At 44.9% G+C, this 13,224-nt stretch overlaps 1 protein-coding gene across 1 annotated transcript in view; it reads right to left on the bottom strand.

Moving 5' to 3' along the window:
* Positions 1–2,746, bottom strand: part of LOC145358227 (protein Niban 2-like) — a 206,121-nt gene extending 203,375 nt beyond the window's left edge. Inside the window, exon 1 of the mRNA XM_080212065.1 lies at positions 2,550–2,746. Coding sequence (XP_080068191.1) covers positions 2,550–2,604 — 55 coding nt within the window. The 5' untranslated portion in view covers positions 2,605–2,746. The remainder of the gene's footprint in view (positions 1–2,549) is intronic.
* Positions 2,747–13,224: the final 10,478 nt, after the last annotated feature.

Genomic DNA, 13,224 nt, shown 5'->3' with positions numbered 1-13,224 from the left:
CAGCAATGGACAGGCTGTCAATTGGCTTTTATCAGTAGACAAGCTAAGCTTTCAGTCTGCCATAGAGGCCAGCGTCGTTTTGGCTTCAGGTTTTTCCTGCTGCTTAAATAGGATGAATTCTGACAAGAGAAGCACTGTAAGCTGTGGGGAACACGCAAGTGACACAGACCAGGACTGTTCTAATTTTAAAAATCAATGACTCGGGCCCAGTTAGTCACACACAAATACTGGCTTCTGTGACTCAAGCTAGGAAAAATGGAGGTGAATGGAAAAAGCAGCACATTCCCATTCCAACCTTTCACATCATGCTCGAGTTGAAATGCAGATATCGGCAAGGGAAAAGAAAGAGAATATATAGATTTCCCGGATGTCTGCAATACCCAAACGGCCTTCATCCAAGCTCTATCATGAAGAGCTGTTCACCTTGATGAAATAGTGAAAGTATGTTCACAGTGCCCTCATTCACACCTTTGGTATTCCAAACTTCAGTTTTTGTTCCGGCACCATCTTCCTGAACTCCATAAACTATCTAGAACTTTCCAGCCACACCCAATCTTGAGTTCAATACCCCTTTCCATCCCAGTCATCCACATTGGCTCCTTATCCCTCCGTGCATGGATTTTAAGTTTATTTATTAGTCACATTAGGCTTACATTAACACTGCAATGAAGTTACCATGAAAATCCCTTAGTCGCCACACTCGGCACCTGTTCAGGTACACTGAAGGAAAATTTAGCATGACCAACGTACCTAACCAGCACATCTTCTGGACCATGGGAGGAAACCCACACAGACACGGGGAGAATGTGCAGACTCAAGACAGTCTCCCAAGTCGGGAATCGAACCCAAGTCCCTGGCGCTGTGAAGCAGCAGTGCTAACCAGCTTACACAAGCAACTACCTTGAGGTCCCTGGGTGCACACCAACTCTGGTCCTACGATCTCTCCACCCTATCACCAGAGGTACAGCCTGAAACACTCTCCCTCAACCCCTCCAACCTTGCTTGGCATTTCTCCCCACCTTAGAGAGAAGTCCAAGTGAAACTGACCACTCCAACCCCAGCTTTTGGCTCAGTTTTCCCCTTGTTTGCTTTCCCACCATGAACTTGCCTCAGGACATTGCACTCCTTTGACGATGACCTAATTAATCAAATTGTCCGTGATGGAGCCCAGAGCAAGATGTTGCCTTCAGGAGGTAGACAAGAATATGGGGAGAAGTCTGGAGTCCAGAAGAAAAAAAAACATACAATCTGACTGCATTGTGTTGAGCTGACTGCAGATTGCCAGCTGGAGGTGTGTGTATGTGGTTAGTCGAAAGAGGTGCAGCACCCAAGCTGTAACCCATTACAATTCACTGACTAGTTCACACTTACCTGAAGAGATTTGAACTGGAAATATCCTAATAGCAACCTCATTGCTTTTTTTCCTATAATTAACCATATACTCGCAGACACAGGCTAGTACCCGACATTCCAACCCCTATTACAATGTTGTGTACAGTATAAAGGGAGCTGGGAAAGAGAGCCTCTCCCTACTCCCTGAAACAGGCTCTCTCTCTATCGCCTACTGCAGCGCGTATGTTAAAATTAAAAAACTTGGGACAGGGGACCCCACAAGCGGGCCGCTTCCAGGCGACTAGTCGCCTAAACAAAGCTTCCCGGACGAACAGTATTCAACACTTCAAGTTGTCCGTTACAGAAACCGGCTACATTCGCAAACAGAACCGAGAAACTCAAAGAACTAAGTCAACTAAATGCGAACGTGAGGTTTGCCAACGCTGGAAATTAAAAGGACGCGATGAAAGGACCTATACCTACCTCATACCCCCTCCACTCCACCCCACTGTCTCAAAACCCTTCCACCACACTCCAATCCCAGCCTTATACCCCCTCCCAACTCTGTCTCATACCCCACCACTCCCCCTCATAACCCCCACTCATACCCCTTCCAGCCCACTCCAATCCCAGCCTTATACCCCCTCCCAACTGTCTCATACCCCCCCACTCCCCCTCATAACCCCCACTCCCTCACTCATACCCATTCCACCCCACTCCAATCCCAGCCTTATACCCCCTCCCAACTGTCTCATAAACCCCACTCCCCCTCATAACCCCCACTCCCTCACTCAAACCCCTTCCACCACACTCCAGTCCCAGCCTTATTACCCCCTCCACATCTCATATCCGCATCCCCCCCACCCTCTCTCCCCTCCACCCCGTCTCATACCCCTTGCACCCCACTCCAATCCCCACCTTATACCCCGTCCCCACTTCATCTCATACCCCCCACTCCCTCTCATACCCTCCACTGCACCCCACTCCCTCACTCATACCCCTTCCACCCCACTCCAATCCCTGCCTTATATCCCCTCCCTATTCCCTGCCTCATACCCACCCTCCCTCCCTCCACTCCACATCTCATTCCCCACCCCCCACTCTGTCTCATACCTCCCTCCACTCCACCCCACTCCCTCACTCATACCCCTTCCACCCCACTCCAATCCCCGCCTCATTACCCCTCTGGACAGATAGGCTGTGAGCCGCTGCCTTACCTGTGATGAACTGTCGCCGGTTCTCATCAAGGTGAGTGGAAATGACATCCCCCATTGTGCCTCACTGGATCGAGAGCCCCGCACAGCACCCACTGCAAACAACCAGGCTGGGAATTCACTCCGGCAGCGGTACAGAGGTTTCCCAGTCAGAGCGAGAGAGCTGGCCTCACTCTCTCTCTCACACACACAGAGGTTTCACCAATATCCTCACTCCCAGCCGGGCACACCCCCCACCCCACTCCTTGTCAAACTAGTTTTAGACTTATTACTGTGTCCCGCCTCCCTCTCCCTGGCTAGGGGTGGGGTTTGAACAGACGCCATTTACCTTAAACTCTCTAAAGCTGCAGCTGGGAACATGGAATCTTTTCCAACAGGACTCTGCCAGAAGGTTTTTTTTTAACGTAGTGACACTAAACAGGGGTGAGCCACCCCGCCCCCTCTCCCTTTTAAAAGGGCAAAGACAACAAAGGATTTAATGAAAAGGGTGTTTTTTTTTGGGAGGGGTGGGTCAGGAGGCAGTGTTGCTCAGTTCTTTGTCCCCCCAGCAAGAACTGGAGCATCCAATTCAGAGCAGTGCCTAGGGAATGCTAATAGTTTAGTTTATTAGTGTCACAAGTAGGCTTATATTAACACTGTAATGAAGTTACTGTGAAAATCCCCGCACTCTGGCACCTGTTTGGCTACACTGAGGAAGAATTTAGCATGGCCAATGCACCTAACTGGCACGTCTTTCAGACTGTGGGAGGAAACTGGAGCACCCGGAGGAAACTCACACAGACATGGGGAGAATGTACACACAGACAGCGACCCAAGCTAGGAATTGAAGCCAGGTCCCAGGCACTGTGAGGCAGCAATGCTAACCATTATGTGGCCCACTTCATACACGTGTGAAGATGTCAGAATCCACGCACCCCCCCACCCACCGCTCCTCCCAGGTGAACGGAAAAGATCCAGGGTGGAATTTTCCTGTCCTGTCTGTCATGGAAGTTGTAGTGGGCAGGGCTGGAGGGACAGACCATGCAAAGATCCATTGACTTTGGGCATGACTTTCCAGTCTTGGGGAGAGCGCACCTGGAAAATCCTGCCCACTCCTGCATGGAAGGAGAGCAGCGGAGTTCTCCCAAATATCTTGGCTAATTGTTATCTCTCAACCAACGTCACTTGATGTTTGAGGACTCAATGGAATTTAGAAGGATTGGGGGGGGGGGGGGGTGGCGGATCTCATTGAAACTTACAGAATACTGAAAGGCCTGGATTGAGTGGACATGGGGAAGATGTTTCCCTTAGTAGGAGAAACAAGGATCTCAGGGCACAGCCTCAGAATAAAGGCACAACCCTTTTGAACTGAGATGAAGAGGATTTTCTTCAGCCAGAGAGTGGTGAATCTGTGGAATTCATTGCCACAGAAAGCTGTGAAGGTCAGGTCATTGAGTGCATTTAACACAGAGATAGATAGGCTCTTGATTGGTAAAGGGATCAAAGATTATGGGGAAAACGCAGGAGAATGGGATCGAGAAATTTACCAGCCAAGATCAATTGGTGGAACAGATTCAATGGGCCAAATGGCCTAATCCTGCCCCTATATCTTATGGTCATATAAATAAATTCAGAAATTTACATATGTCACCAAACTTGGAAGCATTGTGAGCTGTGAAGAGGGTGGTGGGGAATTTCAAAAGGACATGGACAGGTTGTGAAAGGGACAGGTAAATGGCTGATGAAATTCAATGTGGAGGATTGTGAAGTGATTCATTCTAGAAGAACACAGAATAGAGGGGAGAATTCTAAAGAGGATGCAGGAGCGGAAGGAGCTGCGTGTATATTTTCTGTGTTCTTTCACAGGATGTGGGCCTTGCTGGCTAGGCCAGCAATTTTATTGTCCATCTCTAATTGCCCTTGAGAGGGTGTTGGTGAGCTACCTCTTGAACTGCTGCAGACCATGTGGTGTGGGAACACCCACAGTTTGGGAGGGAATTCCAGGATTTTGACCCAGTGACAATGAGGGAATGGCAATGTTGTTCCAAGACAGGTGGTGTGTAGCTTGGAGGGGAATTTGCAAATGGTGGTTCTCCTATGTATTTATTGTCCTTCCAGGTGGTAGAGGTTTTGGGTTTGGAAGTTGCTGTTGAAGAAAACATGCATAAATCATTGAAAGTGACAGGTCAGGTTGAGAGGGCAGTTCATAAAGCATGCAGTGTTCTATGCTTCGTCAATAGGGGGACAGAGTATAAAAATAAGGCCATAAGACATAGGAGCAGAATTAGCCCATCGACTCTGCTCTGCCATTCAATTATGGCTGATATTTTTCTCATCCTTATTCTCCTGCCTTTTCCCCATAACCCCTGATCCCCTTATCTCCAAAGACACTCAATGACCTGGCCTCCACTGCCTTCTGCGGCAAAGAGTTCCACAGATTCACCACTCTCTGGCTGAAGAAACTCCTCCTCATTTCAGTTTTAAAGGATCGTCTCTTTAGCCTGAGGTTGCGCCCTCTGGTTCTAGTTTTCCCTACTAGTGTAAATATCCTCTCTATGTCCACTCTATCCAGGCCTTGCAGTATCCTGTAAGATTCACTAAGATCCTCCCTCATCATTCTAAATTCCAATGAGTGCAGTCCCAGAGCCCGCAACCATTCCTCATGTGACAAGCTCTTCATTCCAAGGATCATTCTTGTGAACTTCCTCTGGAGCCCTTCTAAGGCCAGCACATCCTTCCTTAGATATAGGGCCCGAAACTACTCACAATACTCCATATGCTCACAATACTACAATTGGTTCTGTCTCAGCTGGAGTATTGTGTCCAGGTCTGAGTGCTATGCTTTAGGTAAATGGCATCAGAGTGAAGAGAAGATTCATGGGAGTTGTTCTAGGGATAAGCAACTTCAACTACGTGGGTAGATTGGAGAGGTTGAGACTGTTTTCCTTGGAGATGAAGGTTGAGAGATTTGATGGAGGTATTCAAAATCATGAGTGGTCTGGACACAGAAGGATAAAGTGGTGGAAGGTTCGAGAAAAGATGGCACAGATTTAATGTAATTGGCAAAAGAAGCAATGGAGACATGTGGAAAGACTTCTTCACCCAGTGAGTGGTTAGGATGTGGAATGTACTGTCTGACAGTGTGGTGGAGACAGGATGGCACTCCAAAGTGAATTAGATTATTAACTGAAAAGGAAGGATATGTAGGACCACAGACAGCGAGGGGGAAGGATGGGGGGTGAATGAGGGGTTGCGGGGGGGGAGGTCACAGCCATAGCATGAAATGAATTTCTCCTATGGAGAGCTGGCACAGGCATAACAAGCCGAATGGCCTCCTTTTGAGCTGTAACAATTCTGTGATCTGATGAAAAAGCAGATTATCAGGTTGTCATTATCAGATTGCTATTCATGGAATCTCACTGGGTATGGTGGTTCCTACATTACAACTGTGACAAACCTTCCACAATACTGGCGGTTCGGTGGCACAGTTGTTGGCTCAGCTGCCTCACAGAGACAGAGACTCAGGTTCAAATCCGACCTTGGGTAACTGCCTGTGTGGAGTTTGCACATTCTCCCCGTATCAGTGTGGATTTCCTCCGGGTGCTCCAGTTTCCTCTCACAGTCAGAAAGATGTGTCGGTTAGGTGAATTAGCCAGGCTAAATTGCCCCCTTAGTGTCCAAGATGTGTAGGTTAGGTGGATTAGCCGTGGTGAATGTGTGGGGTTCTGGGGATTGGGCGGTGGGGGGAAGGTTGGGTGAGAACTCTATTAGAGAGTCGGTGCAGACATGATGGGCAGAAAGGCCTTCTTCTGCACTGTAAAGATTCTCTGACTCTATGAATACTTAATTAACTATGATATTGTTTGGGGTGGCCTGCATGTTTTTAACCTGACTGGTCAAAGACCAGTTTGATCACATCGATCATTTTCTGAGCTGTAATGTCAAGAAACAGGCAATGGGAAAACCTGTTGGCCTGTGGGAATGTTGCTGCGATAGTGAATTATACTATTGTTACCAAGGCACGTTACTATTATTCATAATATGGTCTGTCCTTGTTTTTTATATCCTTAGCCCAAGGAGGATGTTTAGCCTATTATCATTTGTTTGCTTAACATCATCTGCTTCTCTGTCAGGTGAGTTTGTCATTGTGATTGAACACTAAGACCATGGAAGGGGATTAACCCAATGGCTGAAGCATAACCTAACATTTTTACCATGTGTTTGTCACAGGCTACATGCTAAAATGCTAGGATTAGATAAAATTGGTAATTAGATAAACTGTTCCATTTTTCAGTACATTTTCAATACCATAGCAACAATATCAACACAGTAACACCAAGGACGGGTGTGCAACATGAACCCACCTCAAATTCTCGCATCTAAAACAATAGGTAAGAAACCATGAGTCACAGAGCTGCAATTCAATAACGTAGGTTAGAAATCCTCATAAAATAAAGCTCAACGTTCCTATAAATGTTATTTGAACTTAGAATGACAGCAACTCATCAATTTGCAGGTACTTGTTATGTGACACATGACTAGCATTTAAATAACACTTTAATATAATACAGCATACAAAGGCGTATCCAGACAAAAACAGATGGCCAACCAAAGATGTGTTAGAACAATTGGGAGCTTTGTCCTATAGATGAGTTTTGAAGCAGGAAAGGACTGTGTAGGGGTGTGGAAGTTTGGAGCACTTGGGGAGATTAGAGATAGAGGTGAGGCCATGAAGTTAAGAATTTTAAACTTGAGGTATTAAAAAACTGGGAGCCAACTTAGGGTCAGCAAGGGGAGAGATGGTAGGCAAGCAGAGCTTATGAAAGGGAGGATAGAGGCTGTTGAGGCTCAGATGGATTGACATTTACACAAGGTAGAATGGGAAACTTGTTGGAGAGGTTCAAAAGTAGGAGCGGTAGGAAAGGTGCCAGGATTTGGCAGGGCAGAGTTACCTGGTGCAGATTGCCTCAGCCAAGTACACAGAAATATTAATTGAAACATTGTGTGCTATAAGCATGATGAGTGGGATTGCAGGCTAATGCCCTATTGGTTCTCAATTGCCTTTGCCCTTGATTTGATATGATTTATTATTGTCACATGTATTAGTATACAGTGAAAAGCATTGTTTCTTGCACGCTATACAGACAAAACATATCATTCATAGAGAAGGAAAGGAGAGAGTGCAGAATGTAATGTTACAGTCATAGCTAGGGTGTAGAGAAAGATCAACTTAATGCAAGGTAAGTCCATTCAAAAGTCTGACAGCAGCAGGGAAGAAGCTATTCTTGAGTTTGTTGGTATGTGATCTCAGACTTTTGTATCTTTTTCCCGACAGAAGGAGGTGGAAGAGAAAATGTTTGGAGTGTGTGGTGTCCTTAATTATGCTGGCTGCTTTGCCGAGGCAGCAGGAAGTGTAGGCAGAATCAATGGATGGGAGGCTGGTTTGCGTGATAGATTGGGCTACATTCATGACCTTTTGTCATTCCTTGCGGTCTTGGGCAGAACAGGAGCTATGCCAAGCTGTGATACAACCAGAAAGAATGTTTTATATGGTGTATCTGTAAAAGTTGGTGACAGTCATAGATGACTTGCCAAATTTCCTTAGTCTTTTGAGAAAGTAGAAGTGTTGGTGGGCTTTCTTAACTATAGTGTTAGCATGAGAGGGACCAGGACAGGTTGTTGAAGCTCTGAACCCTTTCTACTTCGTCCCCATTGATATAGACAGGGGCATGTTCTCCTTTATGATTTCTGAAGTTGATGATAATCTCCTTTATTTTGTTGGTATCGAGGGAGAGATTATTGTTGCTACACCAGTTCACCAGATTCTCTATCTCATTCCTGTATTCTGTCTCGTCATTGTTTGAGATCCAATCCACTATGGTGGTGTCATCAGCAAACTTGAAAATTGGAGGGGAATTTGGCCATAGGTGTATAAGCAGCAGAGTAGGGGGATGAGAACACAGCCTTGTGGGGCACCGGTGTTGAGGATGATCTTAGAGGAGATGTTGTTGCCTTACCTTACTGATTATGGTCTGTGGGTTAGGAAGTTCAGGATTCAGTCGCAGAGGGAGGTGCCGAGGCCCAGGCCGCAGAGTTTGGAGATGAGTTTTGTAGGAATAGTAGTGTTGAAGGCTGAGCTGTGGGCGATAAATAGGAGTCTGACATAGGTGTCCTTGTTATCTAGGTGTTTCAGGGTTGAATCATGACCTGGCTGATGCCAATAAAGATACACATGTACAAATTAGGAGCTGGAGTAGGCCACTCAGCACTTCGAGCCTGCTATGCCATTCATTAAGATCATGGCTGATCAGGATGGCACGGTGGCACTGTGGTTAGCACCGCTGTCTCACAGCGCCAGGGACCCAGGTTTGATTCCCAGCTTGGGTCACTGTCTGTGTAGAGTCTACACGTTCTCCCAGTGTCTGCGTGGGATTTCTCTGGGTGCTCCGGTTTCTTCCCACAGTCCAAAATGTGCAGGTTAAGTGAATTGGCTGTGCTAAAGTTGCCCCTTAGTGTTAGGAGGACTAGCTAGGGTAAATCATGGGGATAGGGCCTGGGTGGGATTGTGGTCGGTGCAGACGCAATGGGCCGAATAGCCTCTTTCTGCATTGTATGGATTCTATGATTCTATGATCTGGTTGTAGCCCCAATCCCACATTCTACCTCAACCAACCTTTCACCCCCTTGTTGATCAAGAATCTATCTAGCTGTGCCTTAAAATATTCAAAGGCTCTGCTTGCATTGCCTTTTGAGGAAGAAGCTCATGGCTTTGAGAGAAAAACATTCTCCACATCTCTGTCTTAAATTAGTGACTCCTCATTTTTAAACAAAATAAGTTTGTTATTTGTTTAGTTCTAGATTCTCCCACAAGAGGTAATATCCTCTTCACACCCACACTATCAAGACTCCTGAGGATCGTAAAAGTTTTAATCAAGTTGCCACTTACTCTTCTAAATTCCAGTTGATAAAAGCCTAACCTGTCCTTTCTTTCTTCATCAGACAACCCACTCATTCCTGGTATTTTTCGAATAAATCTTCTTGGAACTGTTTCTAACGCATTTACATTCTTCTTTCAATAAGGAAACCAATAATGTACACATTACTCCAGATGTGGTCTCACCACTGCTATGTATATGTGAAGCATAACCTCCCTCCTTTTGTAACCAATTCCTGTTATGTATTTAAAGTAATTGCTGGTAGAACAGCACATGACTAGTAGTGATGGAATCAGTGGGATTTGTGAAAGTAGGATTCTATCTTGGAAGATGGACGAGCAACAACTCCTAAGTAAAATCTGCATTGTGTTTGACTTTAACCCATGAGTGTGGCACCTCATTACTTTTCTTTGTGTTCAAATTCTGGATGAATGCTTAACAATTCCTGTCACGATAAACAGTGGCATTCCATTACTTTCCTAATTACTTACTGTACCTGTGTTTTGTGATTCATGCAATAGGACATCCAAATCTTCCTGAATCACACACCTTTGCACTCTGTCACCTTTTAGATAATATGCTTCTTTTTTATTCTTCTGGCCAAAAAGGTCAGTTTCACACTTGCCCACATTATATTCAGTTTGCTAGATCTTTGCCCACTCACTTAATCTATCCATGTCCCTTTATACCCTCTTTATATCCTCTTCACAATTGACTTTCCTACTTGTCTTGTCTGTGTCATTAGCAAATTTTGCAACCATAGTTTCAGTCCCTTCATTCAAGTCATTGATATAAATTACAAATAGCTGAGGCCCCAGCTCTAATCCCTGTGGCACCCCACTTGTCACATCCTGCCAACCAGAAGGTGACCCATTTATGCCAACTCTCTGTTTCCTATTAGCTATGTAATCTTCTATCCATACCAATATGTTACTCTCCACATCGTGAGCTTTTATTTTCTGCAATAATGTTTGATGTTGCAAATGCCTTCTGGAAATCTAAATACAGTACATCAACCAGTTTCTTTTTATCCACAACAGGAAGGATTCCTTCAAAGAACTCCAATAAATTGGTTAAAAATGATTTCCCTTTCACAAAACTATGTTGACTTTGCTTGTAACCTTGAATTTTTCTAAGTGCCCTGCTGTATGTCTTTAATAATAGCTTCTAATATTTTCCCTATGACATATGTTAGGTTAACTGGCCTGCTTTCTGAGTCCCCTTTTTTGAATAGAGCAGTTACATTTTCCAGTGTAATGGAATCTTTGCCTGCTCTGGGGAATTTTGGAAAATTCAAACCAATGCATCAACTATCTCACTAGCCACTTCTTTCAAGACCTTAAGCTGAAGTCCATCGGAACCTAAAGATTTGGCAGCCTGTTGCCAATCCAACAATTTGCTCAGTGTCATTCCCCGTTGATTGTAATTTTCCTGAGTTCCTCCTTCCCTTCCATTTCCTGATTTACAGTTATGTCTGGGATGTTACTTGTGTCCTGTATAGTGAAGACCGATTGAAAATACCTGTCCAATTCATCCATCATTTCCCTACTTTCCATTATGAATTCCCCAGTGCACTTTCTGTAGGACCAATGCTCCCTTTGTTAACTCTTACTAAATATCTTTTGAAACTCTTATTGTTCATCTTTATATTACTAGCTAGCTTTCTCTCATACTTGAATTTTTTCTCCTTATTAATCTTTTATTTGCTCTTTCTATTCTTTCTAATCTTCTCACCTGCCTACCTTTTTTGCGTGATTATTTGCTCTTTCTTTAAGTTTGATACTGTCTTATATTTTTTGGTTAACTGTGAACGGTGGACCCTCCACTTAGGATTTTTCTTTCTTATTGGAATGTGTCTATTCTGTGTATTCCGAAATATCTCTTTAAGCATCCGCCACTGAACATCTATTGACCTATCCCTGGATGGCACGATGGCACAGTGTTTGCACAGATGCTTCACTGTGCCAGGGAACTGGGTTCAATTCCAGCCTGGAGTGACTGTCTGTGTGGAATTTGCACATTCTCCCCGTGTCTGCGTGGATTTCCTCCGGGTGCTCCAACTTCCTCCCACAGTCCAAAGATGTGCGAGTTAGGTTGATTGGCCATGGTAAATTGACCCTGAAGGGGTCTTCTCCTACTCTGTCTGCCTGCCATGAGAATCGTAGCGGACAGGTGGCGCAGACCATGGAAATGTCTTGACCTTGGATGGAATTTTCCACTTCTGGGTGAGCGTGATGGGAAAATCCCACCCTTAGTGCCACGGGGATTAGCAGGGTAAATATCTGGGATAGGACCAGGGTGGATTGTTGTCTGTGCAGGCTCAATGGGCTGAGTGGCCTCCTTCTGCATTGTGGGGATTCTATACATTTACCCGTTCACTTTAGCTTTTGCTTCATTTACTGCCCATTCTTAGTTGCCCTGAGAAGGAGGCAATAGGCCTTCTCCAAATACCTTGGTTTTCTTTTGATGATAGCAATCCCATAATGATGTTGAGGAAGAAACTCAAAGATTCGGACCCAGTGATGACAAAGGAAAAGCAGTTGAAAGGTCTGACAGTACAAGAATATGTTAAGTAATTTTGTTTAATGACCAGGAAACATTATCTTGATAAATGATGTCCAGTGCATGTCACCAGATGTTTAAACAGAGATATGCACAGAATGTATCTGGTGATGTAATTACATTACTGTGGCCACTGTAACAAAATGTTTTTCTTTACATTAATGGACACAAAGCACTGAGACTGAACATTGATGAACTGTTCTGTGGCAGATATAACATCTGAAATAACAGCCACTGTGGCGTAAAATTCCTTTGGGTTTTCAGCAGAGAATTCCTGGTAGTCGCAGAGTTCTGTGAAGCCTCCTAGTCCAAGCTGTTTTGATTACATGTTTTAAAAGGCGTCCTTTATCTAGACTACTCCCTGGTTGCTATCTTGTAATTATTGCATAGTGATTATTCTTAGTCTGAAAGTTACATTATTTCAGCTTTATTGCAGGAAGCATTTCCTCACCGGCTAAATACAAATTCCAGGTCCAAAATCCAGGGAGTGGGATTTGTTCTGAATTGATGTTAATGAGTAAAGTTAAAAGTTTATTTATTAGTCACAAGTAAGGCTTACATTAACACTGCAATGAAGTTACTATGAAATTCCCCTAGTTGCCACACTCCGGCGCCTGTTTGGGGTCAATGCACCTAACCAGCATGTCTTTCAGAATGTGGGAAGAAACCGGAGCACCCATAGGAAACCCACACAGACACAGGGAGAACATGCAAACTCTGCACAGACCCAAGCCAGGAATCAAACCTGGGTCCCTGGCACTGTGAGACAACAGTGCAAACCAATGTGCCGTAGATTATTCTAACAGAATTAGGTTTAAGAACAAAACATCTTGAGGGGCATGGACAGGGTGGATAGGGTGAGCTGTTCCCCTTTGTCGAAGGGTCAGTTATGAGGGGCAAAAATTAAAAGTGAGGGGTGGAAGGTTTAGGGGGATTTGAGGACAAACTTTTTAGCCAGACGTTGGCAAAAGACTGGAATGCGCTGCCTGGGAGGGTGGTGGAGGCGGGATGCCTCACATTCTTTAAAAGGTAGCTGGATGAGTACTTGGCACGCTATAATGTTCAAGGCTATGGGCCAAGTGCTGGCAAATGGGATTAGATGGGTAGGTCAGGACCTTTCATACGTCGGTGCAGGCTCAATGGGCCGAAGGGCTTCCTCTGTACTCTAGCATTCTGTGATCTTCATGAAAATTGTCCTTCTT

Source organism: Carcharhinus amblyrhynchos, chromosome 25, assembly GCF_965287045.1.
Source record: "Carcharhinus amblyrhynchos chromosome 25, sCarAmb.v2.hapA, whole genome shotgun sequence".
Lineage (NCBI taxonomy): Eukaryota > Metazoa > Chordata > Chondrichthyes > Carcharhiniformes > Carcharhinidae > Carcharhinus > Carcharhinus amblyrhynchos.
Note: the sequence above shows the minus strand (reverse complement) of the source record. Positions and strands in the feature narration are given on the sequence as shown.